The sequence below is a fragment of the Protomyctophum parallelum genome (genome assembly GCF_964188405.1).
Source record: "Protomyctophum parallelum genome assembly, chromosome: 6".
NCBI lineage: Eukaryota > Metazoa > Chordata > Actinopteri > Myctophiformes > Myctophidae > Protomyctophum > Protomyctophum parallelum.
In genome coordinates this window covers 50,168,876-50,196,552 of record NC_139701.1, presented here as the reverse complement: position 1 = coordinate 50,196,552, position 27,677 = coordinate 50,168,876, and the positions used below count along the sequence as shown (strand labels likewise).

The 27,677-nt window shown below is 43.3% G+C and overlaps 1 protein-coding gene across 1 annotated transcript in view; it reads right to left on the bottom strand.

Moving 5' to 3' along the window:
• szt2 (SZT2 subunit of KICSTOR complex) overlaps nucleotides 1–27,677 on the bottom strand; it is a 181,611-nt gene that overhangs the window by 36,162 nt on the left and 117,772 nt on the right. Inside the window, exons 54-63 of the mRNA XM_083766835.1 lie at nucleotides 26,704–26,892; nucleotides 25,284–25,475; nucleotides 23,564–23,760; nucleotides 20,062–20,234; nucleotides 18,733–18,830; nucleotides 18,011–18,143; nucleotides 16,478–16,608; nucleotides 11,338–11,388; nucleotides 10,123–10,241; nucleotides 7,594–7,776 (exon numbers count right to left, since the gene is read on the bottom strand). Coding sequence (XP_083622961.1) covers nucleotides 7,594–7,776; nucleotides 10,123–10,241; nucleotides 11,338–11,388; nucleotides 16,478–16,608; nucleotides 18,011–18,143; nucleotides 18,733–18,830; nucleotides 20,062–20,234; nucleotides 23,564–23,760; nucleotides 25,284–25,475; nucleotides 26,704–26,892 — 1,466 coding nt within the window. The remainder of the gene's footprint in view (nucleotides 1–7,593; nucleotides 7,777–10,122; nucleotides 10,242–11,337; nucleotides 11,389–16,477; nucleotides 16,609–18,010; nucleotides 18,144–18,732; nucleotides 18,831–20,061; nucleotides 20,235–23,563; nucleotides 23,761–25,283; nucleotides 25,476–26,703; nucleotides 26,893–27,677) is intronic.

The following is a 27,677-nucleotide window of genomic DNA, read 5'->3' as shown; positions in this document are numbered from 1 at the left end:
GAAAATTCGCAATTTAAAAAAATTGCAGAGTGTGGTTGCCGCAGTGGCTTACATATGCCCCTCCCACTAATATTGCCAGCCAATTACAATGTCGCGTCACCCCTGTGATCATGCGTAAGTAATTCGGAGGGGATTTAACCCCCGAAATTCATGTTTTTGCGACAAACGGTTACATTTGTCGCATGTGCGGCGCCCCCTATGGATTAAAATGGAATTGCTTTTAGAACTTGGTTGATTGAACCACCCCGGACATGTGATTCAAATTTGGGATGGATTGGACATTCCGTTCGTGATTCATGGCATTCTTTGTGATATAGGCCCATCCTACTAACTTCGGACGACGATTACGGCCGAACGATATGCACTATCAAAATTCCGCCATTCGAGTTTTCATCGGAAAGGTCCAGAGATCACGTGTACAGATTTTTGTGAGATTTGGACAAAATATGTAGGAGGAAAAGCAAAAAGTGTGTTTTGGACAAAATTCTAATTTGCATGATTTTTTTCCCTGACAAATGGGCGTGGCCTATATGTGGAAATGCATCATGACCCAAGGAATCCATGGAAAAATAATTTGATTTTACGACTTACGGTTCAAGAGTTATAGGGAAAAACGTAAAGTGGGCTGTTATAGCGCCACCGTGAGGCCGACTGATGTAATTCCTTTTCAATTAATTTTCATAATTATTATGAACCTCCCTCCCAAGTCTTGTAAATATGGCGCTTACGGTCTCCAATGGGAAAAAAAATACATTTAGTCTTCGATTTCCCCATTATAAGTCTATGGAGAACTAATTAATTAATATCAATTAAACTATACAACGGATCTCTTAGCAAATTACAAGCACACGATTCCCGATGAAGCCGGTCAATTTGACATATGGCTCGAGTGTGTGCGGCAGAAACTGTGTGAGGAATAGTGCGTCAAAGTATCCTCATTTACAGTAACTAGAGTCTAGTTTTGCCCTTCGGGGCAACCACACTAACTAGAATCGGCCTGGTTAAAATATGGGAAAACTCAAACACCAAAGTGACAACATTGGGGCAGCTCTCTGCATAAAGGTTAGAGGAGAGCACTTGTTGTTGCCGGTTTGACTCTTCCGGACCGGCGGGACGAGTCTGTGGCAGGTTAAAAGTAACCCATGGCTTCTGAAATGTGTGGCAGGTTAAAACTAACCCATGGCTCCTGACGTGTGTGGCAGGTTAAAACTAAACCGTGGCAGGTTAAAACTGATCTGTGGCTTCCTGTGAGGTTAGGTAAGGTGTCGGACTAATGCCTGTTGGACTGTTAGTATGTCGGACCAAACATATGCCCCCACCCCCCCCCCCCCCCTACCATGAAAAAAAAAAGATTTACTGTATACTGTCCATCTCAAATAATTTGTCACGCAGGGACCTCTCTCTCTCTCTTAGTGTTATTTCACATTTTAAAAATCATGTGAAAAAGGACAATATTGAGTGCTGGCATTTCCTTCATTCTATTATGCATCATGGAGTGTTGTCTGTGGTTGTCTGCCTCAGCAGTACTCTTCTCTTCTCATTTCACATTTTTTTCACAATTTTCTAAATTAATTTGGATCTATCACAAACTTTCTGACGGACAGGCACTTCTAGCTGCTTGCTCTGCTGTTATTAATATGAAGAATTGCATTTGTTTGATGCTCATTTCACTTGGATAACGAGTCATTCCTAATTCTATAGGCTACTGGATTGTTGGGGAAGAAGACTGGGTGGGTGGTTGTTGTGGCTCAGTGTTTTTGTCAATGTGCCTCATTATACTCAGGGCACCAAGGTTGTGTTGCACCCTTGTAGAGTAATACAGTAAATTGCTCATAGATAATCAGCCAGCACCACAGAGAGAGAGAGAGAGAGAGAGAGAGAGAGAGAGAGAGAGAATCTTTCGGAACTCCTGCGAGCGAGTTCCTGCAGCATCGCAGGCGTGCGTTAATGGCAATATAGAAACACCCTTGAATGTAATGTCGCTTAATTATAGCACCACAGAGGCTATTATGGACGCTGCAAGTCATTGTGGAGAACTTTTTAGACATGTTTGTTCAATTAAGCAGTATAAAACAGGCTGCCAGGCAGGACTGAGGGGGGTTATGAGGGACGGGGGGCGGGGGTCTCTTGGGTCGGGTGGAGGGCACATAGATGCCTTTAGGGACCAATCATGTACACTTCACGATGGCATCGCAACGGACACAGCTGACGTTCTACTGTTGGCTGGAAATTAACCAAGCGCACTTACTCTAGTTTTATTTAATTCATTGTCCTACAAATAATTCTGATTAACAATTATATTGTGCAACTTTAAGGCCTTGCAAACAGAAGTCGCAGAACATAACTAAAATAACAAAAATAAATTAAACCCAAACGATACCGATAATTATGTATTATGAGCAAAATCCGCACTATAGAAGGAGGTAGACTTGACTAAAAAAGTAATTATTTTGCCTAAAGAATGGTGTCTATGATTGCCTTATTGGCCCTGCACCCACTGTCGAGGTGCGTGCAAGTAGGTACGCTCTAAAATCTGCACTATTTAATATTTTATACTCAACATGTGTGACAAAAATTTGTTTGAGAACCACTGTGCAACATGCATTGTAACAGAGCCTTCATTAGCATCATTGGCAACACATGTGAAGGAAGTAAGGCAGGAGGAGGCCCGGTTTCCTTCCAATGTGGCTTTGAATCCTGGCTTCTCCTGTCTACATGTCGAAGTGTCCTTGGGCAAGACACTGAACCCCAAATTGCTCCCGATGTGCTGGTTGGTACCTTGCATGGCTTCCGCCTCAATCGGTGTATGAATGTGTGTGTGAATGGGTGAATGTAATGCACAATCTATGTAAAGCGCCTTGGATAAAGGCACGATATAAATGCACCATTTACCATTTAAACTTCAGTCAAAAGTTACTTTGTAGATTTGCGATATCATAAAACGACTCGCTGAAATCGAAGACACACACACACACACACACACACACACACACACACAGTGAATGAAAAGTGAAACCGGGGTCATAATAATAATGACGTGACTATAACAACGGATGCTTCAGTGCTTTAACGCCTAGAGGGCAGTGTGGGGGAGGGGGTAGCAGGGGCTCTGGTGGGACCAACCAGCCGGGCGAGGGGTCCCCCTTAGGGATGGGGACGGACGGGGGAGACTGGCTGTGGCGGGACCATGCGGGGGGGGGGGGGGTTCTTCCTCGGGACTGAACAGATGAGCAGAATGTCTGCGAGGGGTCCAATGGCATTCCGCCGCTCTGCCCATGCCTTCTGTCTTCACGCACTAGCGGCTCGGCTCATTAAGACTCGGGCCATTAAGACTCGGGCCATCGGACAGGAAAACTTCACTTATTACTTTGTATGCTTGAGAATGACTTAACTTGAGTCAAGTTCTCGGATGTCACGGTCATCCTCAGTCTACCCATTGTGCATTGTAACATCAGTAGCCATACAAAGCGGACAGGTTTGTAACCTGGTGTGATTTTTAGTTGTATTGCATTTGTTTTATTCAGGACCCTGCAGGAAAACTAGAAGCTCAGTCATGTGTCTCTAATGGGGACCCTCCTTCAATGAACATGAACATAAACATGGACTTCAATTACAAATTAATGTAAGGGCAAACCAAGGAGATTGTGGTGGATCCCCCGGGTCTATAGGTGACCACACCACGGTCACCAACCACCAGTGGTCCGGGGCGGGGGCCACCAGTGGTCCGGGGCGGGGGCCACCAGTGGTCCGGGGCGGGGGCCACCAGTGGTCCTTGAGGGGGGTTCCAGGTGGTTCCATTTGGTTTCATTTGGGCTCAAGAGTTACGTTATTGTTAAACATCTGCATGACTTAATTTACTTAAAGTCTACAGAGATAGAGAATGTAAAATAATTGTTCTTTTGATCAATGACAACAAAATATTCAAAGTTTTGGATCCGAGAGGCTATGGGCTATATCTTGCGCCGAACAAAGGAAATAGAGCATGCTATATCTTGCGCCACCCTTAATCCTTGTCCCTAAACCTATTTGCCATTATTTTACTATTTAAAAAAAAACTTTTAAAATAGTTGAAATAGCTGATCTACAAGCTCACAAAAAAAGGCAAATAAGTATAGGGATAAGGGATAAGGGTAGCGCAAGATGAAGCGCTAAATCTCATCAAATGGTGGTCCGTGGCTCAAATGCCGAATAAGTAATGCAGCGCTTTGATATGAAAAAGGTTGAAAACCACTGACATACAGTACATGACATCAAACAGGACAACTCCTATACACATCTAGGAGTACAGAAGGATTGTGAAATGAGCTGGCACAGCTCATTTCTTTGGCGCCTTCATGTTCTCCGGGGCTAAAAATCATGTGCCCCCCCCCCCCCCCCCCCCCCCCATCAACAATCCTGTTGCAGCTCGTTTGTAAAATGCGGAACATCTCAATATTATGTTGGTGTTGAGAAAGTTGATAAACCCGAAGGTGGCGATCTTGAAAGGTTACTTCTCCAACGTGAAACCTGTTGGATCTATTTCCTCAATACCATGTCTCCTGATGGTCTAAATGAGGAATTTGATATTAAGGCTTTCCTCTAGGATAAGGTTCATTCGTTTCTGGTTTCTCTGTTCCTAATAAGGGCCTTTCTCGGCCCCACCCCTCTGCCGCTGTTTATATTGTGTTTAGTTTCCAAGATGGCCGCAGCACCAGGAGGGGGTGGGGCGGAGGATTTTTTCACTTCAGGCACAAAGAACCAGTGGACAATTTTGACAAATCGGTTGAGTTTTGATTTTTTTCGGCGAACGGCGTTCAGTCTACGGCGGGACAAAGTGATCTTCTCTTCGGCGATTGGAGTTGGACAACAGCACATGCAGTGCACTGGATCGGCGACGACACGGGACAAAGCGGCCCTCTACAGCATCGGCGGGACCTGCTTCACATCTCGGCGGGGAAGGCGACTCTCTACAGTCACCAAGCGGCCAGAGGGAGGCGTTCTACACGGCCTTCACCGAGTGAGTCTTCACCGAGCGGGGTCCCCGACCAGGCGGCGACCGAGAGCTTTCATCACGGCGTGCGGCGAGAGGACGGCACGGCGCGATTCATCTCATCGGCGGTCACAAACAGCGATTCATTCTTCATTCTTCAAATACAGAGCAGATCTACAAGCTCACGGTGTTGCGTTTCGATCGGCCTGTAGCTACACAGGGTTCATATTTTTCTTTCCAGTCATTGTGTGGTATTTCATATTCACATAATGTCTGGAAGGGGGGAGTGTGATTATGTGTTGGATGGGCCACGGAAGAACAATGGACACACGTGACGGCGCAGTGCGCGGAAAAAACATTGCAACAAGTTTTCTTCATACATGAGGCAGTTCTTCAGTTTGACCGAAGGTACGTCATATGCAGAAGGGAGAATTATATTTGAGAAGGATTTAAAATACAGTTATGGACAGTTTCTGTGTCTAGGTGTGGGCTAAAGTAATCATGGTGAAAATGGTAGTCAAAATAGTTTAGTCTATTAACCTTACTCGGTTATTCTGCAGTATGGGACTAAAAGTATACCTTTGATAAAATAGTAGCATTGATATTAGGTATCGCTTCATTTTGGAGCAGCGACTGTTTTAAGGTAGATTGACTTTTTCTCAAATGAATAATAGATATTAAACAAGGTGAGACAATGGAAGAGGACACTAAAAGAGTTCATTTATAACAGATGGAGAGATTCAACAGTCTTTATCTGTATTCAAAAAGTGTGTGTAATGTAAGTGTGTTCAGCATATAATGTAGGCATGTGTTGATGTGTGTTTTGTCGAAGTTTAAATTAGTTAAAAAGTTGATTCAAGAAATAGAGCCTATAGGGTCTTGGCAATGATTAAATAATGGTATGCTTTATTAAAACAATGTATGTGGCTGTGTCAGGCGGACGAGAGCGCTCCTCTCACTTACGCGTCAGTGGTAATTCGTCTTGGTAATTAATAGAGCTAATTATTCTTTTCTCGTATAATATTTAGTGTGCGAATAATAGTCAACTAAAAAGGCAGTTAGTTGCCACGATGTGCGAGATTTTGTTGTTAATATCGAGAAAACTTGGACCTTTGGACGTGCGTGAGTAAACAGTAGCAGCATAGATTTCTCATTATAGTCCAGATTGACTAATGGGATCGTCGCGTGTTGTCATCAAGATCGAACCTTTGGAGCAATAGTTTCAAAATATAAACGAATTATTAAGCATGTTGGGAAACTTGTGTGTTTCAAACTGAAACACACAGGGGAAGACAAAGTTGTGTTGTGTTTAAATGTCAGTTAATTGTGCTAATCATGTTCCATTTTTGCATTGTTTGAAGATTACCTAGTTGTCAGAAAAGTGGTTTAAATTGGAGTAAATAATTAGATAAATTGAGTCATAAGTAGCCTATTATGAATCAAAGAGGTTTTCCTCAAGGCGTGAAGAGAGTATTCGTTATTATTGCTTAGACTTTGGCCTGTTAAGGTAATCAAATCATGCCTTAGTGGAGCAGAGTCTTTATTTAAAGCATTATAAACGTATATGTTATGACGTCCTAAATGTCCTGAAAGCGGCAATGTTCAACTATCAGTTACGCTTAAAACATGTTATTCTGGATTTGAAGTACAACAGAGGAATTATCCTCCTAAATGAGGCTAAAGAGAAATCATTTATGACAAGCTGTATACCTTAAAATGTAAACTGCAAATGTCAATTATCGTATATGCATGAATGTGCCTGGAATTGTTTTTGGGAACTTTTGATAAGTGTCACTTTCTGTTGTTTTTTTCCTAATGTTTAGTATAGGTCATATGATGGGGTCAAGGGGGGTGTAAGGGAATTTATGGTTCCATATTTTTATGTGACCATCTCGTGATGGTCAAGGGGGGATGTGTCGTATCTGGGAACCATCATTCTTTGCATATCTCATGTTTCTTAAGATTACTAGCTGACTGGCTTAATATGCAAGGCAGTTCGTCTCAGAGGCTGATGGAAAACTGCATATATATGTCTGTAAATACAATGTTAAGTTAGTCTTTGGTGGCAGGCTGACGCACGGTCAGTCTGCTGTGGGCTCCGCGGCTCACTCAGGGGCGCGGGAAGCTCTCTGTCTTGGTCTCTGTGCTTCTTCAATAAATACAAGCCATGGATCTTCAGTTCACCTCTCTGCCTGCGTGTTTCTTCATCCAATCGTCTGATGTTTTGGCCTACAGTCTGCAGTTTGCTATTTAGTATAGAGAATCTCATTCAGCCTTTTTGTCTCTATTTAGTCTAGTTGTAGTTAGTGTAGTGGGAGTAAAATTTACTTAAAAAACCATTAGTTTAGTGCTACGATTGTGCGCGGGGAGACGACAAAATGACATATCTTGCCTGGCCAAAACATAATTCCTGGATACGCCACTGATACTGGATCTCTTGTCCACTAGTCATCACATTTTAGTCTAGTTTTTATTTGTTGATGAAAATTAATTGTCAGTATATTTAGCCATAGTTTTAGTCATTATGGCTTAGTTTTTATGTAGTTTTAGTCAGTGAAAAAAGGTACTGTAGTCAACGCACATTTTCTGTCATAGTATTAGTCGACAAAAATACTGGCTCAGACCTGCTTGGAGTCTTCGTGGCTGGGTGAGTCGGAGAAGCAGCAGTGGTGAAACAGCCCCATCTTCTGGCTGAGGAGGCAGTGCACCACGTGCGCGCGGGCGTTCTGCCACTGCACCAGGCGGAGCAGCTCTCTGTTGAGCGACGCGCCCAGGTCCACCGACCAGTTGTAGCTGTACAGGGTCACCTGTAAGAAGTGGTACATGTTGATTTATGGAAAAAGGGGAATATCGGCACTCTCTTAATACAGTTTGAGTTTCTTTATTTCATGAAATCACATTCCATCTAGAGAAACGAACGCGTTTCGGCACGCAGGCCTTACTCAGCGTTTCAAACTAGGGTATGTCTCACAGAGAAGACATAGAGGCTAGCTAAGCGACAGATCACAGCTGGGTCTCATTTGTGAAATCAATTCACTCAGTTCATATAATACATTTCATAACCAGCATCAGTTTTTTGTATTTTACAACATTTACATTTTTTTCTTAGATTCCAAACTGTTCAATTACAAAAAGCAATTTAATAAAAGCTCTTCACATTCATTCCTTTAGGAAACTCTGTATTTAAGAAGTGGATCCAATAAGCCTCTTTTTGAAGCAGAACCCGGTCTCTATTTCCACCTCTTTTTAGTGGATTGACTATCTCTAAACCTACAAATATCATGTTTTACAGAATTGAAATGCCTGGCCACTGGAGACTTCTCATCATTATTTCTGATATTGCTCTTATGCTCAATAATTCTAGTTTTCAATTCTCTTTTTGTTTTTCCAACATAGCAATACCCTGTAAATGTTGATTTATGACAGCAACATTTTGATTTTACTTTTAGTCAGTCTTTGGAATAACACTTTTTAGTCACCTTGAAATGTTTTAGTGTTTTAGTTTTATTTGATTAAATACAAGATTTTAGTCAACTAAATCTACAGGTGATTTTAGTTGACTGAAATGTATTTTGGCGTGCCTTGAAGGCGTCGCAATGACTGATTTTACATTTGCTTGTAGATCTGCTATTTTCAGCATGCAAACCAAGTGTAAAATGACGTATACTGGATCTCTTGTCCACTAGTCACTTCCTAACATTTTAGTCTAGTTATGTATTTGTTTAATGAAATTGTCAAAATATTGTTTTAGTCATCATAGATTAGTTTTCATTTGGTTTAGTTTTCGTCACTGAAAAATAGGTATTCGACGAACATGTTTCGTCATATTTTTAGTCGACTAAATCAACACGGCCTAGAAGTGATACGAGTATGTCACTGTCGGGTAGAAACCATAGGGTATTTATATATATATATATATATATCTATATATATATTATTTGGTTGGCTCCTTTGATAGTAGCTTAGAGTATATATGAATAGAGAAGGCACCCGGAGGAAACCCTGAGGCGAAATGGACATAGTGACCGAATTTGGTATTGCAGCTCGAGCCAGCGCTGCTCCGTTGACTATCATTGCGCACGTTTATGTTATTGGGGCCATGACACGTGAACGAATGTTTCATACGTGAACGCGCACAAACGGCACAATGATAGTCAACGGCAGTGCGTTCATGTGTTTGGGGCTAATCCATCCCAGAATGCACTCTGTTCCTACACGGAAGGAGGAGTGAAATCGCCTCATGCGCTTTTGAGCAACTTAATGCAAGTGGATGGGAGGAGAACTCGGGTGTCTTCTCTATTCATATATACTCTAAGGATAGTAGCCCTCGCGCTGCTCTCGCGGCACCTCTACGTCACGTGACCTCACACGTACACCCAGAGGGTGCGCTCTCTTGCATGTGCATGTGTTTCGCCACCCGCTTGCAGTTCCAGCTTTGACCAGTAGGGTCGACTTCGACGTTGGCCAGCCATTCTGGGGCTTGGTAGAAACAGTGGTGGAAGGTATATTAAGTGCATGTGTTTAAGTACTGTTCTTAAAGGTCTGACATTAAAGGTTTTCTGAGGTCAATTGCACCCAAAAAACCTGAACTTTTAACACTCAAATGGATCTGAGTCTGCTAAATGTCATCAAATGGTGGTCCGTGGCTCAAATGCAGAATAAATAATGGGCCTCGATATGAAAAGGGTTGAAAACCACTGCTATAATTATACTCCGTGGGGCATTCTGCATGTCAATTGTGTTACTTCTTTGTGACATGTAATCCTGACCTTGGTCCACTCTGTTTGGTAAAGTACTTTCCTGCCCTCCGGTGGTTGTTCTTTTAACTGCAGCGTGCAACTCTTTACATTAAAAATAGCAGATCTACAAGCTTATAGTGCCGTGCTACGATCTTGTAGATCTGCTATTTTTTGAAAAATCTTGAAAATGTCCTTGACATGAAATAGTTTAGAACCACTGACATAGAAACATGCGTTTTTCAGAAAACTGTCATGATTTAGAATACTTTTTTTATTTTTTAGAATCTGTTCTCAGGTCTTAAAGGGTTAAAGTAAAGTAAAGCTCCTTTAGGCACATTTTGGGGTAGGAGAAAAATACTACAGGGTTGAACAGGGTTTTCATTTTTTTTGAGAACCATTGCTTTTTTTCCTGACCTTCTTGTCCAGTATGTTGACCAGGAGGAACCTCTGTCGCGGCGCCACTCCTCTGCACTGACCTGGAGTCAGCCATTCAGTCTGTTCCAGGGCCTCGAAGCGCTGGAAGCCCTTATGAGCTGTCACACAACACAATATGACGTATCAATGGACTGTAATACTATTCACACAACACAATGACAATATGACGTATCAATGGACTAATACTATTCACACAACACAATGACAATATGACGTATCAATGGACTGTAATACTATTATGTCATGGACTGGAAAGAGAACCACTAGGCTGCAGGACCACCCATTTTAAACCTTATCTTCATATAATTGGTCCTCACTGATGCAACTATAAGAGCTGTGTGAGACAGTTCAGAAACATGCCTGCCAGTGACGTCATCGGTAGGCAGTGTTGTGATATGATTTATAACAGCCACTAGATGGCAATGATGACTGTGCCACACCTATATCAAGGCCACACCTACAAACATTTCTAGATCTTAGAATAGGATGTATGACCTGTATGCTACTAAACCCTATCAGTTCAAATAAAGTTACATATCAAGAACCAAGTTTCTTCATTGAGATACAGAAACTTTACAGGCAGGTTGGGTCATTTCAAAAGAAAGGTATCCACAGGAAGGTGTCCGCATGCCCACCAAATGAGACACAGAAACGGTGTCACCTTATAATGAGCTAAGACCAATTATATGAAGATATAATTACCAATTATATGAAGATATAATTGTGCAATACGTTGTTATACCTTTCATGCCGGGAGCCACCTCTGTGTCTCAAATATCCCCCGTGTCTCATATCGCAACATATAAAAATAAAATAAAACCTTGGTTTTAGAAGGCGTTTTTAGAATCGGCCTAAGGTCTAAATGTTAACAAATGGAATTGTTCACTCTCCGACTTAAATAAACACTGATGATTTCACACTTTCGATCGACGTTACACAGATAAAACCAATTGTATTCCGGGGACTGTGGTCTAATTATATGGGGCCCTTGAAAATGGGAACTAAATAAATGAACACATGAATTCAAGAAAGAAATAAAATAAATACACAAAGGTCTGGTCACTATACTATGTGAGGCCAAGTGGAAGGAATTTGTAGAAATGGTTTCAAGTCAATGACTGAAAGGGTGGTATTAGAATAATGCATTGAAAGACATTGAAAGGCTGAATGTGCTGGCCTGGGGAACAGACTTACGTGTGAACCTACTCATCAGCCCTGGGCTGTTCTCCTCATCTGAACAGTCAGCTGTAGGGCAAACAGACAGCAAGGCAAGGACACGCACGCAGACACGCACGCACGCACACACACACACACACACACGCACACGGCTAAGAGAGTCTGGCAAAGGGTGTGTGGAACATACAATAGAATGCAACAATCAAAGGTGTGTGCAAAGCATTAGTAGAAGTCTTAACCAAAGCATTAGTAGAAGTCTTAATTAACAAAGCATTAGTAGAAGTCTTAACCAAAGCATTAGTAGAAGTCTTAATCAAAGCATTAGTAGAAGTCTTAACCAAAGCATTAGTAGAAGTCTTAACCAAAGCATTAGTAGAAGTCTTAACCAAAGCATTAGTAGAAGTCTTAACCAAAGCATTAGTAGAAGTATTAATTAACAAAGCATTAGTAGAAGTCTTAACCAAAGCATTAGTAGACGTATTAACCAAAGCATTAGTATAGAAGTATTAACCAAAGCATTAGTAGAAGTCTTAACCAAAGCATTAGTAGAAGTCTTAACCAAAGCATTAGTAGACGTATTAACCAAAGCATTAGTATAGAAGTATTAACCAAAGCATGCTTGCTTCCACGACAAATTCTCGGCGGAAATGGTTCGCGTCCCGAATGCTCATCGTTGCTTTTAGAGCAGCTGAAAGCTCGGATAAAGGAATGCTCATTATTGCTTTAGGAGCAGCTGATAAAGGAATGGTCATTGTTGCTTTTAGAGCAGCTGAGAGCTAGGATAAAGGAGGCTCCTCGAGCCGCTTGGAGCGAGGATCAGTAAGGATACACCTTAAGGCCTCTACATAGTCCGTTTTGTTCCTTGCGTCGTTTACGTCGGTCTATAATAATATTTAATGTGCAAGCATCTACTCGCCCACTAGATGGCAGCTGTGACACCCCCTGGCAACTGCAGTTGGTCGGATGCGATGCGTCAAATATGTTTAGATTGTATAAACTGTACCGACATATTCTTTGTTATGAGTTGAGATGTAGTTATAACTGTATATAATGAGTTTTACACTATATCATCAATTGAAGTAGGCTACCACTGCCGATCCATAAGTCAACACCACGACAAAGGTTTGCGTCTTTTGCTGGTGCTGTAATCAATTAATCATTGCATTCACACGGGCAGATTGCAGTCTACCATGCATTGTCAAAGGAAGCTGCTAGTGGATTAGCCCCTCTCGGGACCCCCCGGTTGAGCTCCTTTCATCGTTCACCCGTAGTGTCCCTCTGCAGTTCGTAAGCACCCAATAGAACGCAGCTGTACATACGATTCAAATTTTCATTTGGCGCAGAGGTATATTTAATAGCCGTTAAGTATATTTGATTGACCGTTTTGGTTGCTCTGAAATTCTCTCTTCCTTCCTTCCTTGACTTCCTTATTGACTTCCCATTGTACCGCCACCCACACCGGCTAGTTGCGCGTCCCTATGTTCCTGCCTCTGATATGCTCTGTCTCAGCTAGCCACTGTCGGTGCGGGAGACGGTACAATGGGAAGTCAATAAGGAAGTCAAGGAAGGAAGGAAGAGAGAATGTCAGCCAAAACGGCAGCCAAAACGGTCAAACAAAGTTTGTCTCCTAGCTATTATGCTTCTTTTGAAACATCTCACCACCACCAAAAGGCAGCAGCACGGCCTGCACGGATCATATGTACAGCTGCGTTCTATTGGGTGCTTACGAACTGCAGAGGGACCCTACGGGTGAACGATGAAAGGAGCTCAACTGGGGGGGTGCCGAGAGGGGCTACTAGTGGATGATCATCAGCAACAGAAAACACAGTTTGTTGATCGCGTCTGTAAACGGTCAAATTGTCATCAAATGGAAGCATATGTTTAGGATACACACACACTCTCTCCACTCTAATTCTGCTGAGTTCTCGTCTGAAAAGCAGGGCTGGACTGGTACATTTGGCCCAAAAACATATTAAAGCAATGGCGGCGGCCCATTCTTTGGGCGGCCCATTCCCCACTGGACACAACGTCAGTCTAGGCCTGATAATCACAGACGAGTTTGCAAAGCAGTGCTTCGAACGCTGATGTCATGTTGTCCTGTTTAACTTCCAATGTGATATATCCATGCCGATCGTGTTTACGTTTACAACTCAATGTGCAGGCGGAAGTGTGGTCCTCTTTCAAGAGTGGTCGAGCAGAGGAGGAAAAGCCTTCTTGATCTCTGCTGCCTCCAGGTGGGCAGGGTGTCCTCGACGCAAGGTACGCAACGCAAGCAATTTGGTTGCGTTGGCTTGGGATCAGATCTCAACCCGACGGAGTGAGACAGATCATGTAACCGACGCAACCCAAGGGAGGAATTTCTCTCACCCTCCGTTCCTTATGTACTCTTGCGTCGATTACGTTCAACTCTGTCAAGACCTTTACTTAACTCTTTCAGCGCCACCTGGTGGTCACCAGTTTAGGCTTTGAGTGCCAATTCTCCCATTATGAAGAAAGAAAGAATTTGTAATTCTATTATGCATGTAATGTGCATGTCATCACCTGTACACCAGATTACACCATTTTCAAAATATGGCCCGTGGCATCCAGTACTTAATTGGCAATTAGACGTCTTGACGTTTATGGCTGTAGCCTGATGGCGGCTACTGACACAATAGACTCATTCAATTTTGCTTGTAGAAGAAGATCACCCCCCCCCCCCCCCCAAAAAACAGCACTGTATACTGTGTCTAATATTCAGCATAAGGCATAGCAGTGGGCGTGGTTTTCTGGCACCACTGACACATCTGCCATCAAGGTTTCCTCTATAATCAATAATTGTAAGGCTATAATCAATCCATCCCAGGATCCAGGTGAGTCATGACCTAAAAAAGTGATGTTTATAAAATGTAGTATGTCATATAATTAAACCAGAATAATAATAATCGTCAAGACACGAAACTTTGACGTCTATGGCCGGCCGCACGGTTTACCAAAGCCCCACAATATATACATCGAAACGTGCGGCTCGGCCGGGAATGGTGTGCTTGTGCTTTTCTTTCCGTTTCGGGTTACCGTGCCGACGTAATTCGCAAAAAACGACGCGAAAAATGCCCCATGCAAAGTCAATGGGGAAACGCGGGTAAAAACAGAAAACGACACGTTACTTTGGAGCCACATTACTCTGGCATACTGTCACGTAGAAACACGATTTAAACCTCAAACAGCACACGAGGCCATCGACTTTGTCGTGGTTCAGACGGAATTCGAATACGTCGCACGGTTTGCCCGCTATCGCAGTTCAAAGTGTGTTTGGTCTGAGCAAAAATCTCGACTTAGAGTGTCGCACGGCCAGAGAGAGAGCGGGTCAGAGGGACAAGACACTGTGAAGACTGAAGCGAAATTCTCCGAACAAATCGTCCTCACGGCCAAAATATTAACTTTACACGCATGGGTTTCGGTAATTTTGTAGCCACACTCGTCCTCTTTCACCCAATGTCACAACCACAGCCCAGATTAATACGGTACGTGAACTACAGCCCTGAAAGCGACAGGTGTACCATCATAATGTGTCATACAACTCCATGTTAAATGCCTGAATGAGTCAGCAATTTTTTCATCACAAACACAATTTCTTAACTCGCTCTCATAACCACGTTTATTATCGTACCAATACCACGATCGCACACGGCGTATCTCAATGTCTCGGGTCACTCACGGCGAAAACAAAAATCGCATTTGACGTTTACTTTTTGCGATAGAGCAATTTGTTCGGACATACGTTCTCTCACTGAGTCAGTGTGGTTTTAACTTTCAATAGTGTTTGCATTCGCATAGACTAGCCCTAGCCCAGGTGAAATTGATACTTTGTTAATGATTCAAGGTCAAGTTGACCACCTCTCAAACACGCACACACACGAATGCACATGCACGCACATGCACACATGTGCACGCACACACACACATTGAAAGTCAATGGAGAAAATCGGGGAAACACGTAACTCTGTCATTTCTCGACCGTTTCAGAAGCAGGGCGGCTCGCCGGAACCGGGCCGCCCCCCTGAACGAAACCAAATGGACCCTTACAGCTCAGACATCTTAGCATTAGCATGTTAGCATGATAGCATTAGCATGTTAGCATATTAGCATGTTAGCATATTAGCATGATAGCATTAGCATGATAGCATTAGCATGTTAGTATGATAGCATTAGCATGTTAGCATGTTAGCATTAGCATGTTAGCATGATATAATTAGCATGTTAGCATTAGCATGTTAGCATGTTAGCATTATCATGTTAGCATGATAGCATTAGCATGTTAGCATTAGCATGTTAGCATTAGAATGTTAACATTAGAATGTTAGCATGATAGCATTAGCATGATATCATTAGCATGTTAGCATTAGCATGTTTGCATGATAGCATTAGCATGATAGCATTAGCATGTTAGCATGTTAGCATTAGCATGTTAGCAGCATGTTAACATTTTAGCATGATATCATGTTAGCATTAGCATGTTAGCATTAAAATGTTAGCATGCTAGCATGTTAGCATGTTAGTATTAGCATGTTAGCATTAGAATGTTGGTGGCAACGTAATGCGCAATGAACTAAGACAAAATACCTCATTGAAAGTCAATGGGGAGACCTGGCTCACATGTAACCAAATGGACCCTTCTGAGAGGCTAAATGTCATCAAATGGTGGTCCGTGGCTCAAATGCTGCACAGACTTGGCGAGCTTCAGGCACCCAGAAAATTTTCTTTAAATTTTGTTTCTAGTTTTAAATGCATTTAGTTATAGTTATGTTAACTTTACGAACTAAATCCAAATACATTGGACACAAAAAACTAAAATAAATTTTAAATTCTATAGTCATTAAGCTACATATACTGAAGTAATTAAATATATCAGTATTCTGATATTAACCCGAGTTAAGTGAAGGTGGGGGCCGCATGTGGCCCCCGGGCAGCCAGTTGCCCATGTGTGTTCTATAGGCTTAAAATAATTGATATAATTATTTTATGTAAAAATAAATCAGTGGTGCCAGGAAAGCACGCCCAATGCTATGCCCTATATAGCGATAGTGTATAATAATTGTTTAACATACAGCAGACAACACAAGCTTGTGAGTTAGTACAGCCAATCAGTGATTTAGAGAAGAAGGCTTGGAGCGGGTACCTTGTTCTGTGCTGCAGTGCCATTGGTGGAAGTTGCGTCCGATCAGAATGAAGCTCCTGCTGGTCGCAGGGGGTTGGCTGAGTTGCGGGACCAGCGCTAATGGAAGGAACACCTCTCCAGTCTGGGGACAGCTAGTGATGTCACACACGCAACATGGACATCCGTTAGGCATACACTCTAGCAGCAGTGATGTAAAAAAGGTTTTCAATGTAATGGGACCCCGGCACCTAGGGTGGCCCCAGCGTGTGTGTGCGTGCGTGCACGCACGCTCACGCACGCACGCATACACACATACCTCTTGACAATACAACCTAGATTCTCTGTGGGGTTCAGATCAGGCCAGTTGGCTGGTCAGTTAAGCACAGTAATACCATGGTCAGTACACCAGTTACTAGTAGTTTTGGCTCTGTGGGCAGGTGCCAAGTGCTGCTGGAAAAGGAAGATCAGCATCGACATAAAGCTCGTCAATGTACGGAGGCACACTGTGCTGTAAAATATCATAATAGACGGTTATGTTGAGACTTGATAAAACACAGTGATGATTTAGGCCATGTTATCTGCTGGTGTTGGTCCACTGCCAGTAAAAACTTAACACTGGTTTCAACACACCCATCTTCTTAGAGTACATTGTGCTTCAGTATGTTGACAAGCTTCATGGAGATGATAATATTCCTTTCCAGCTCGATTTGGCACCTGCCCACAGTGCCAAAACTACTAGTAACTGGTGTACTGACCATGGTATTACTGTGCTTAACTGACCAGCCAACTGGTCCGACCTGAACCCCACAGAGTGGGACAGTAGATTCAACAATTAAAATTAACTTTTGTTATCAAAGCAAACCTGGGCTTCCATAACACCGCAACAGTGGACAACAAAGGCTGATCACCTCCATGCCACGCCCCATTGATTAAATAATTTGTTCAAAAGTAGCCCAGACCAAGTATTGACTGCATACATTAATATACTGACAGATGGTCGACATTTCTCTTTTTTCATGAGCTGTATGCCATAATCATCAAGATTAAAACAAAAATAAGTTTTAAATACTTCACTTTATGCACAATTAATTGAGAATATATGAAAGTTTCACTTTTTAAATTATATTTGGGAAGAAAATGAACTTTTACACTATATATATATTTTTTTTAAAGGTGCTGTATTTCCACACTCACTCCAGAGGGCCACTATAGTTCCCCTCTCACTCCAGAGGGCCACTATATTTCCACACTCACTCCAGAGGGCCACTATATTTCCACACTCACTCCAGAGGGCCACTATAGTTCCACACTCACTCCAGAGGGCCACGATATTTCCACACTCACTCCAGAGGGCCACTATAGTTCCACACTCACTCCAGAGGGCCACTATATTTCCACACTCACTCCAGAGGGCCAGCATATTTCCACACTCACTCCAGAGGGCCACCATATTTCCACACTACAGAGTCTTCACTCCATTAAGTGAAGGTGGGGGTTGCCCATGAATGACATACTTTATATGGAGTGTTATGCGGATTTGTGCTTGACGCTGACCTGAGCCGTTGGAACACTTTGACGATGGTGTCGCTCGCCAGGCCGGACACCAGGTTGACCATCTCTGTCAGGATGGAATGCAGCAGGAAATGGGAGGCCATCTCTACCGTGCACTGCTGAATGGAAGGGCACCCTGTTCGCCGAGAGAACACACAAAGTAACGCAGTGAATGGAAAACCCTAGGTAGAATAACATCATAATAATGGTGTCAAGTGACTAAGTGCATTTATTTCAATCACTATACACTTAATTTTGAGTGAGTTGTAATTTTCAATAATACTGCATAGTACTCCACTTGTACACTCTCAGAGTTACACACATATAGGGGGAAGTGGCTCAGGGGTAGAGTGGCCGCCGGATGGGAGCCACAAACAAGGTTCCCAGTTCGAACCCGGGCTCCCCCAGAGTTAGTATCAAAGTGTCCTCGAGCAAGACACTGAATCCCTAATTGCTTTGCATGGTTTCCTCTGCCATTGGTGTGTGAATGCAATGCACAATCTAATGTAATGCACTTTGGACAAAAGCGGCACCATTTAACATTGACCACTTACAGTTTGAGACCCACTGGTGTAGCAGTGTTTCTAGTGAGCCAAAATGCACGGCATCTGCACCCTAACACTGCCTGCACCAGAATGGAACAGAGCCTTTATTAGCATCAAATCTATTCCCAATATGGCTGCTGTGCATAGGGCCTATTGTCATGTTTCATGTGTGAAACTCACCCAGGTTGGCCATGAATGTGATCCAAGGCTGGCAGGTGAGCTGGTAGACAGGATGCAATGCACCGGCGTCTCCCTCCTCCAACTGAGACAACTGTCTCCTAATAAACACAAACACCAACAAATACAAACCTGAACACCACACGTCAATATGACAAAAGCGTCTACTACACACTATAAACACTTCAAATCCTAAACACAAAATCACTTGAAATTCTTATTAGACAAATAGTTAGAAAAATATTAAATACATAACATAACATGTTCTGCCCTGGACCCTCATGCAATGATTGGGTTGTTTAAAAATATGAACATATTTAAAAATGCTGTGCCAATGTATTGTATTAAAGTGGTTGAACTGATTTAGACTAACAATACATTTACAATACAATACAATTTGATTAACCAATTTAGCTGAGGGGCCCTGGCTCACATGCTGAAAGAAAATGGACCTTGATATGAAAAAGGTTGAAAACCACTGCCCTATTCAAACTTTGTCAAGTCCCGCCCCTGGTTGCCGTTTCGTGGTTGGACAAAAATCCTTTCTCTTCATCCACTACCATTGAAATAGCGTGTTTTTCAGTTGCTTCATGTTGATAGTCTGTGCATTCAATTCTTATTTTAAACTTGGTGTCAGTAAAAAGGAACATCACAGGTGCAGCATGGTTTTAGTTTTTCCCCCCAAAAAATGTTTTAGCAAATTCAACATAAACAAGGTGGAACCAGGGCAGTCGGGGACCAATCAGAAGGCTGACAAATGGTGAATTGGATGGGAACATCATCAGACCTGTGAATCTGCTCCACAGCCATGACTCTCTCCTGCAGGCTCCACTGACCTGTGAATCTGCTCCACTCTCGGCTCCACTGACCTGTGAATCTGCTCCACTCTCGGCTCCACTGACCTGTGAATCTGCTCCAACTCCACAGCCATGACTCTCTCCTGCAGGCTCCACTGACCTGTGAATCTGCTCCAGCTCCACAGTCATGACTCTCTCTCCTGCAGGCTCCACTGACCTGTGAATCTGCTCCACAGTCATGACTCTCTCTCCTGCAGGCTCCACTGACCTGTGAATCTGCTCCAGCTCCACAGTCATGACTCTCTCTCCTGCAGGCTCCACTGACCTGTGAATCTGCTCCACAGTCATGACCCTCTCTCCTGCAGGCTCCACTGACCTGTGAATCTGCTCCAGCTCCACAGTCATGACTCTCTCTCCTGAAGGCTCCACTGACCTGTGAATCTGCTCCACAGTCATGACTCTCTCTCCTGCAGGCTCCACTGACCTGTGAATCTGCTCCACAGTCATGACTCTCTCTCCTGCAGGCTCCACTGACCTGTGAATCTGCTCCAGCTCCACAGCCATGGCTCTCTCGTGGCTCCACGGCTGCTTGACGCTCTCGGTCTTGTGCCTCCGGCGCACGGCACTGCGGCCCTCCTCCCCCCTCTCCTGCACAATGTCGTCCGTGGTCTTTGGACTCCCCAGCTCAGAGGAGGAGTCTGGCTTGCTCTGCAAAAGAAAACAAAAAAAAAAAACACATAAATTAAAAAGAAAAGAAAACACCACATCTGAATCAGGGGTCTTCAACAGGGGATCCTCAGAGTATCAGGTGTCTTCAGCAAGGGGTCTATGTCCCCTAGGGGGTCCTCCGAATTACTGGGGGCTTGTAGATCGAGTACAAAGAAATAACCACAGGTGCTCACCAGTGAAAAAAAAAAAAACCCATTACTGCTCTACAGCCAGGCACCGGTCTAGTCAGATAAAAAAATCTCTCTCTCTCTCCCTCTCTCGCTATTTATTTAGCACAAGATGTGAGGCACGCATTGTGCAGGCACGCGCATTGTACACACACGCACGGATATTGCTGGCCATTGCTGGTTTCACGCATGCGCACACCACTCGTGCTCATGACGGATACATGATACATACATGATACATGATACATACGGACATTCCTGGTTGTAGGAGTGGTTGCACCACTCAAAAAAGAGAGAAGATACTGTTCAAAAATATGTAGTGGAGGTCCATGCGTCTCTCTCTCTCTGGGTGCCCCCTGGCACAGAGCCTTTTCACATGGGGTGGGTCCGCGACCAACATATGTGACTAGATTTGACCGCCATCGTGCAGCCTCCAGCTTTACACCATAGGAGAACAACTGGATTTATTTATTACCCATAATGAGCTAATAGCATGGGATAGAGCATGTCTGAAATCAACATGTAAATATGAAATAAATGCTTAAAGGTGATATAGACAAGTTTTCAGCCAAAATCTAAAATATATATATAAATGTATTTGTTTGGCCTTTTCCACCTCTATCTTTCCCTATATTATGATGCTGAGGTGTTCTCCTGCAACAGCACACACCCCCTTTGCCCCCATCTGTGGCTGAATGCACTGTTTATATCCACTACAGTTTACTACTCGGGACGTCGGAGGGGATTTAAACTTTTAGCCAATTGCAGAGCGAGGCAGTGACGGTGTGTTCAACCCAGTAGTATTATAATGAAAATAATATTATCCCCATATCTTAGTTTCACTAACATTGTTCATGTGAAATAGTATGTTTATGATTTCATATGTAAGCCTATTGAAATGATGAGAATCGCTATGTATAGTGCATGGTTGGGTGGTGTGAAACTGAACAACACCAGCAGCAAGCACCCCTCAGAACTCGGATGATCCTTAGTCACAGAACGACTCGGACCCCAATAAAATATTCTGGTTAGGCCTACATCAATATCGTTCATGTGGAGTGGGTTGTATGTGCTTATTTGTTGAAATGGTGGAAGTGGACTGTGGAAGTGAGTAATAGTATTTCACCAGCCACCACCGCGGTGACTGCCTGCCGGCCGGCTTGAAGCGTGCATTCAACCCGTGCTCGCCAACGGTGACAGGCTAGCCGTCGTGGATCACCATAGCGATTGTTTTCATTGCAATGAATAACCGTGGACAGAGTAGTTCACATGAACGATGCTGTAGTGGCTGGAGCATTTGAGGGGCAATATGTTTTATATGCACGATTACAAATAAAAGAGAATTGAATTGAGAGCCAGTGAGTCTCCTCTACTTCCTACTTCCTCATTTGCGGGACTCGGTGTGATATTGCGATTATGCTACAGTTACCCTTAAAAAAACATGTCAACTCAATGTCATTGTTGTAACTAAGATATCGATAGAAATGTATAATTTTTTAATGTCATATTTAGCCATACGAGCGCAATATCCATAGCGTCCGTCCCAGCAGCAACAACAATCCCATAGCCTGAAGTGACCTGGCTCAGCCAATAGAATGAGGGGGGGAGGAGGGTGGAGCTAGATTGACATTTGTTTGGAAACACTCACTCACTTCTGTGTACAAACACTGGAAACTTGTCTCTATCACCTTTAAACGTGTAATGTTAGAGTCCACAGAAGTGAACCTTTCAGGCCTGTTTTCTCAACTCACTGTTTTCTGCAAGACATTACTCTATAGTCCAGGGGTTTTCAACTGGTTTTGATCCAGGGACCACCATTCTGACTAGGAGCAGCCTGGGGACCACCACTATTGTGTCGGGTGGGTTCATCGTAGATCTATGGACCCACCCGACACAATAGTGGTGGGGCATTCATGCACCATGGGTTAAGATTGTTTTTGTTTTCTTCTTACTTGTTACTCACTAATCACACTATTACAGGCTACATTCATGAGCTGGACAAAAGAAAATGTTTTAAAGTATTTTATTATCAAAAGTTTTACTAAAGTGTTTTTTACTTGTACTAAGCAGGACTCAAAATAAGTCTCAAAATAATAATCCATTTCAGTTAATCACCCAAACACTGAAGACACATTTGACACTTGGTGCATTTGACAGTCACAGTAGGTTTGTTTCTGACAACCCCCCCCCCCCCCCCCCCACGCACACACACAGAAACAGAATATATATTTTTATCTTATTCTATTTTAATAATCTTCTCTTTATTTTAACCAACCTACAACCTGCACTACATTTTACTATAGGCCTTATACAGTACCTTTCTAACAGACAGAGGGAACTGTTCATTGTGTACCGTCACTTTAACGCAACACAATGTGGGCAGTGGAGCCTCCCTTCATTGATTAAAACGGGAACATTCCCTGACGTTGTGAGCTTGTAGCTCTGCCTTTTCGGCAACAATAGACTGAGAAGTTGCACATTGAAATAGTGAATACTATTATATATAGTATTATGTGAGACTATTCAATCGATCCGCGGCAGATATTATAACTCTATGGCAGGGATATTTGACTTTCCCAAACGTATTATTATGAATTGAATGAATAATTTATGGCAACGTCTTACCGTGCTTGCCTTGGGCAGAAAGCACGGTAAGCATGCATGCGTTGGGTGGAAGAGCAGGATGGTTGTTCTGCTGCAGCATCTGATGGCTCCGTCAGCTTTTTTTGTTTTGTTTATTTGACACCTTGAGCACTAGATTTGACTTAAGTTATTATTATTATTTACAAACAAGTAAAAAGAGTGCAAATAAGTTTTATATTATATATTAGAAAGGTAAAAAAATAAAGTAAAGAAAAAAAAGGCAAAAATATAACTTCTGAATGCCTGGCTGCGGACCACCAGCAGTACCTCCGCGGACCACCAGGGGGCCGCGGACCACCAGTTGAAAACCCCTGCTATAGTCCATAGGCTGAACAACCAATATGTCAATTTGAAGCTATGATTCCCTGCTTTCATATGACATGAAAAAACAAATTAAATTAGTTAAAGAAACGGTCACAAATACATACTGTACCAGTATGGGGGTCCTTGGCATTAGGAAAAAATCTAGAGAACCTACTGGAACTAAGTATCACTCACCAGTATCTCCCAGAAGCTGCGTCGGGTGCTCTTGCCGGTGGGGGTGGTGGATTCCGGGGGCCCCACAGGGGCCGTGCTGCCAGGGGACGCCTGGGGTAAGGTGATGGGCGAGGGGGTGCTCTTGAACACCTGAGAGCCACTGCGCTGCCGGGGGCTGCTGTCCTTCACCTCCTTCACCTCTGGCGGAGGGCTCAGCACTTTTACACATCAGACATGGCACGGATTAAAGCTAAATACAATCTCATGACTGAAACATATTGCTAGGGCCAAGTCCTAGCAACATGTTTGTGAAACAGTGTGAAAGGAGCCGCCACACACTCGCACACACGTTACACTGCGCAAAAAGCATGGAATACGGATGTGTATATTACAGGAAACTCCCGTTAAACTTTCCAACAAACTCCGGTAAACTCCCGAATTGTACCATCACACCTGTATATTACTGTATATGCCTGCTAAACTCGAGGTTTACGGGCAAATCTAGTGCTCTTTTCACAAAGTGTTAAGTGTGTCCTACACAAAAAGGGACTGGACAATTCACCCCTTTTGCAACCAGACCTTATTTTAAAGGTATATTCAGTGATTTCACTCAAAAAACCTTAGGTTTCGTTTTTGGCTGTGGGACCCAGCCTTTCGTCCAATCAGGATAGAGAGTCAAAAACGAAACCTAAGGTTTTTTGACCCCCAGGGGTTAACTGGGGACAGGGAGGAACTCCTTATATGGTCAGCACACTCTATAGTAGGGAGGATTATCACAACAAAACAAAAAAATAAGTGATATTTGAATTAAGTGAAATCACTGAATATACCTTTAATGATGTTTGGGCGACAAGAAACACTTTCCTGGGGTTTTTATGTGGGTATAATAATGTGTTTTTTTTAGATATTTTAGCATCTCAAAGTCCATAATCCCATGGACACTGGGCTCACTTCCTTCCTGGACGACAATTCCCATAATCCTTTGGTGCACTGCTCCTCCTTGTGCATAGGGGGGAGGGCTGTTTTATAGCGCTTCTACACAGCCGCGTCCCGAAGATGCCAAATGCCGCTCGCGGCAGGAGTCTCATCCTGGTTTATAGGCAGCTGGTGGATGGAAAATGAAGCTCGCTCGCGGCTTCCACTTGCTGCGAGGGCAGGCATTTCCGTTTTTCTGGCCGACGCAGTATTTTGCCGCGTGGGTGTAGCTTCATTTCCATCAACCAGCTGTCTAAAAACCAGGACGAGACTCCTGCCGCTCGCGGCAACTTGCATCTTTGTGACTCGATGTGTCTGGATGCCGCATTACTAAGACAACATGTAGTCAACATGTCTAAACTAAAGCCTGTAAATCATGAAATCATATCCAACGACAACAACATATTCGTGTGTTTTGGGTCCATTTTCGTCACCGCTCCCTTATCCCTAAACTTATTTTCCTTTTTTTTTGCAAAACATTTTTGAATAGTTAAAATGGCCAGTCTACACGCTCACACCGTGTCAATGTAGATTGGCTAGTTGAACTATTCAAAAATGTTTTTCAAAATAGTAAAAAAAAATAGTTTAGGGATAAGGGGTTTAGCGGTGACGAAAATGGAGCCCTAAATCTCATCAAATGGTGGTCTGTGGCTCAAATGCCGAATAAATAATGGGCCTTGATAGAAAAAGGGTTGAAAACCACTGAGTTGCAGTATTCAATTAATTAATCCATCCATCCATCCATCAATCGACACAAAACATTTACCTTTAGACTCCTCTCTGGGAGTTCTGGTGGAGTCACATGCCACGTCCAGACACAGGGGATTGGTCAGGACTCGCAGCTCCATGATGACATCACAGAGGGCGTGTCTCAGGGCTGCGCGCAGCTTGTCGTTGAGCTGGGAGGGGCTGATGTTGCCTTGCTCCCAGATGTCAAAACGCACACGCAGCTGAGCCTCTGTACGCGCACACACACACACACACACACACACACACACACACACACACACACACACACACACACACACACACACACACACACACACACACACACACACACACACACACACACTTATGTCCACATAAGAGGTACAATACAAGGACACAGATATTTACAAGGTGCCATACTGAATGCAGTCAACAAATCTTGGACAAATACCCAGACACCCTTAAGGGGTACAAACAAGTAACAGCGTCTTGGCCGTAATTTGGCGGCTATACCAATGTGAGATTGCACAGAATTTCACAAGCCTCACTTTTTTGGCATCCCAACTTAAGTTGTTGGAAGCCTCTCACAACCAACCTATGTGCATGTCCTGGACTTCCAAAAATAAGATGGTCCCCAGTGAAGTGTCAAATTAAGGACATTTAAGACCTTAAAGGCTTAAATGTAAGCTGCATCCCAAGAGGGGAGGGTCCTAGTCCTCAGTGATGTAAGGGACAGTTTTTGGTGTTAAAACCAAACGTTGTTTTGTTTTGTAAAAATAAGTCAAAGTAGTGATGCAGGGTGTGTAGCCTTGCTCCACTCCCTGAATCGCTAACCACGCTCATTACAAAAAGAAATCTCTTACAGTATCATCATTCATCATCTCATTACGGTCATCACAATTTGCGGCCTCACCTTCGTCTTCAATGTTTGCGTTTACACAAACACTCAAAACTGGCCACTCATTTGTCAATGACATTCAATGTTTGTGTTATGGCAATCCTTGTGTTTACACAAACCTTCAAAGCTAGACATAGGAGGGGCTAGCTCCCCTCAAACATATTTTCTGGCAAAATTCCGTGTCCATAGTTTTTAGCCTTTCAACTAGTTTTTCCTAAAGTTGTTTTGTAAAGAGACTTTGATTACTTCAAAAAGTGCAACATAATTAAAGCATTATTATTCAAAGTGAAAGTCATACGATTTGTCACACACGTTACCGCAGTGAAATTTGTTCTCTGCATTTGACCCATCCTTGGAGCGGTGAGCCACAGCCGTGCAGCAATCATTTGACTAGTAGATTTGACCCCCCCCCCCCCCCCCCCCCCCCCCCCCCCAATCCAACCCTTTGATGGCATTCGGTCCCATTTTAACAGTCTCTGGTATGACCTGGCCAGGGATCGAACCCCGACCTCCCAGTTTCAGGGCGGACACTCTAACCACAAGGCCACTGTCTGGTTATTATTGCTGTTGTTGTTGTTACCGTTGCCAGAGCGGTGGTGGGCTTCCTCCTTGTTGACGGTGGTCAGCTGGTCAAAGTGTTGGGGCGTCAGAGGGACGGGACAGGGCTCCACTGCTGCTCTCTGTGGCACACCGCTGGCGCCATCTACTGGCTGTTGCTGGAGAGGGCAGCCCTGGGAGTCCACAAATGACATGGCGATGCAAGCGATACCTGGCGGGAGCACACAGAGGACGCAATGATTTACAATGTAGGTATTTAGCAGACGCTCTCCAGAGCGACTTACAGTAAGCAAGAACAAAAACATGGTAATACATACATAAAATAATTGTCACCATGAAGCTTTATACTCTCGCATCAACCAGTCCTTGGTCAGACGACTGCAGTTAGTACAAAATGCTGCTGCACGCCTCCTCACAGGCACAACAAAATGCAACCATATCTCCCCTATCTTGGCCTCACTCCACTGGCTCCCTGTCAAATTTAGGATTGATTTAAAGATTTTGATAATTGCTTTTAAATCCCTCAATGGGCTGGCCCCCTCTTACTTTGCAGAACTTCTTGAACACCATAAGCCGGTCACAACAGCCCTACTTAAAACCGTGCTACCGTGCTTTTGCTGTGGCTGCCCCTAGGCTCTGGAATAGCCTTCCTCTTCACATCAGATCCATTTGAGTCCATTGAGACTTTTAAGTCTCTGCTTAAGACCCATTTTGTCGACCTGGCTTTTAATCACAGCCTAATTTAATTCCAATCTTTTATTTGATCACCTCTTATTTTAGTGTCTTAAATTATATCCATATGTACCTGCTTGATATTGATGTATTTATTTTATTTGATCGTATTGTTGATGCTATATGTTTTTTGACTTGTACTTGCACTGTGCTTTATACATAAAGTTTGATTTGATATCGCCCTTCAATATTGCCCTTCAAAACACGCTAAATTATATAGATGCACTTTACACCTTTGCACTTTCCTTGTGTATATGCATGTTT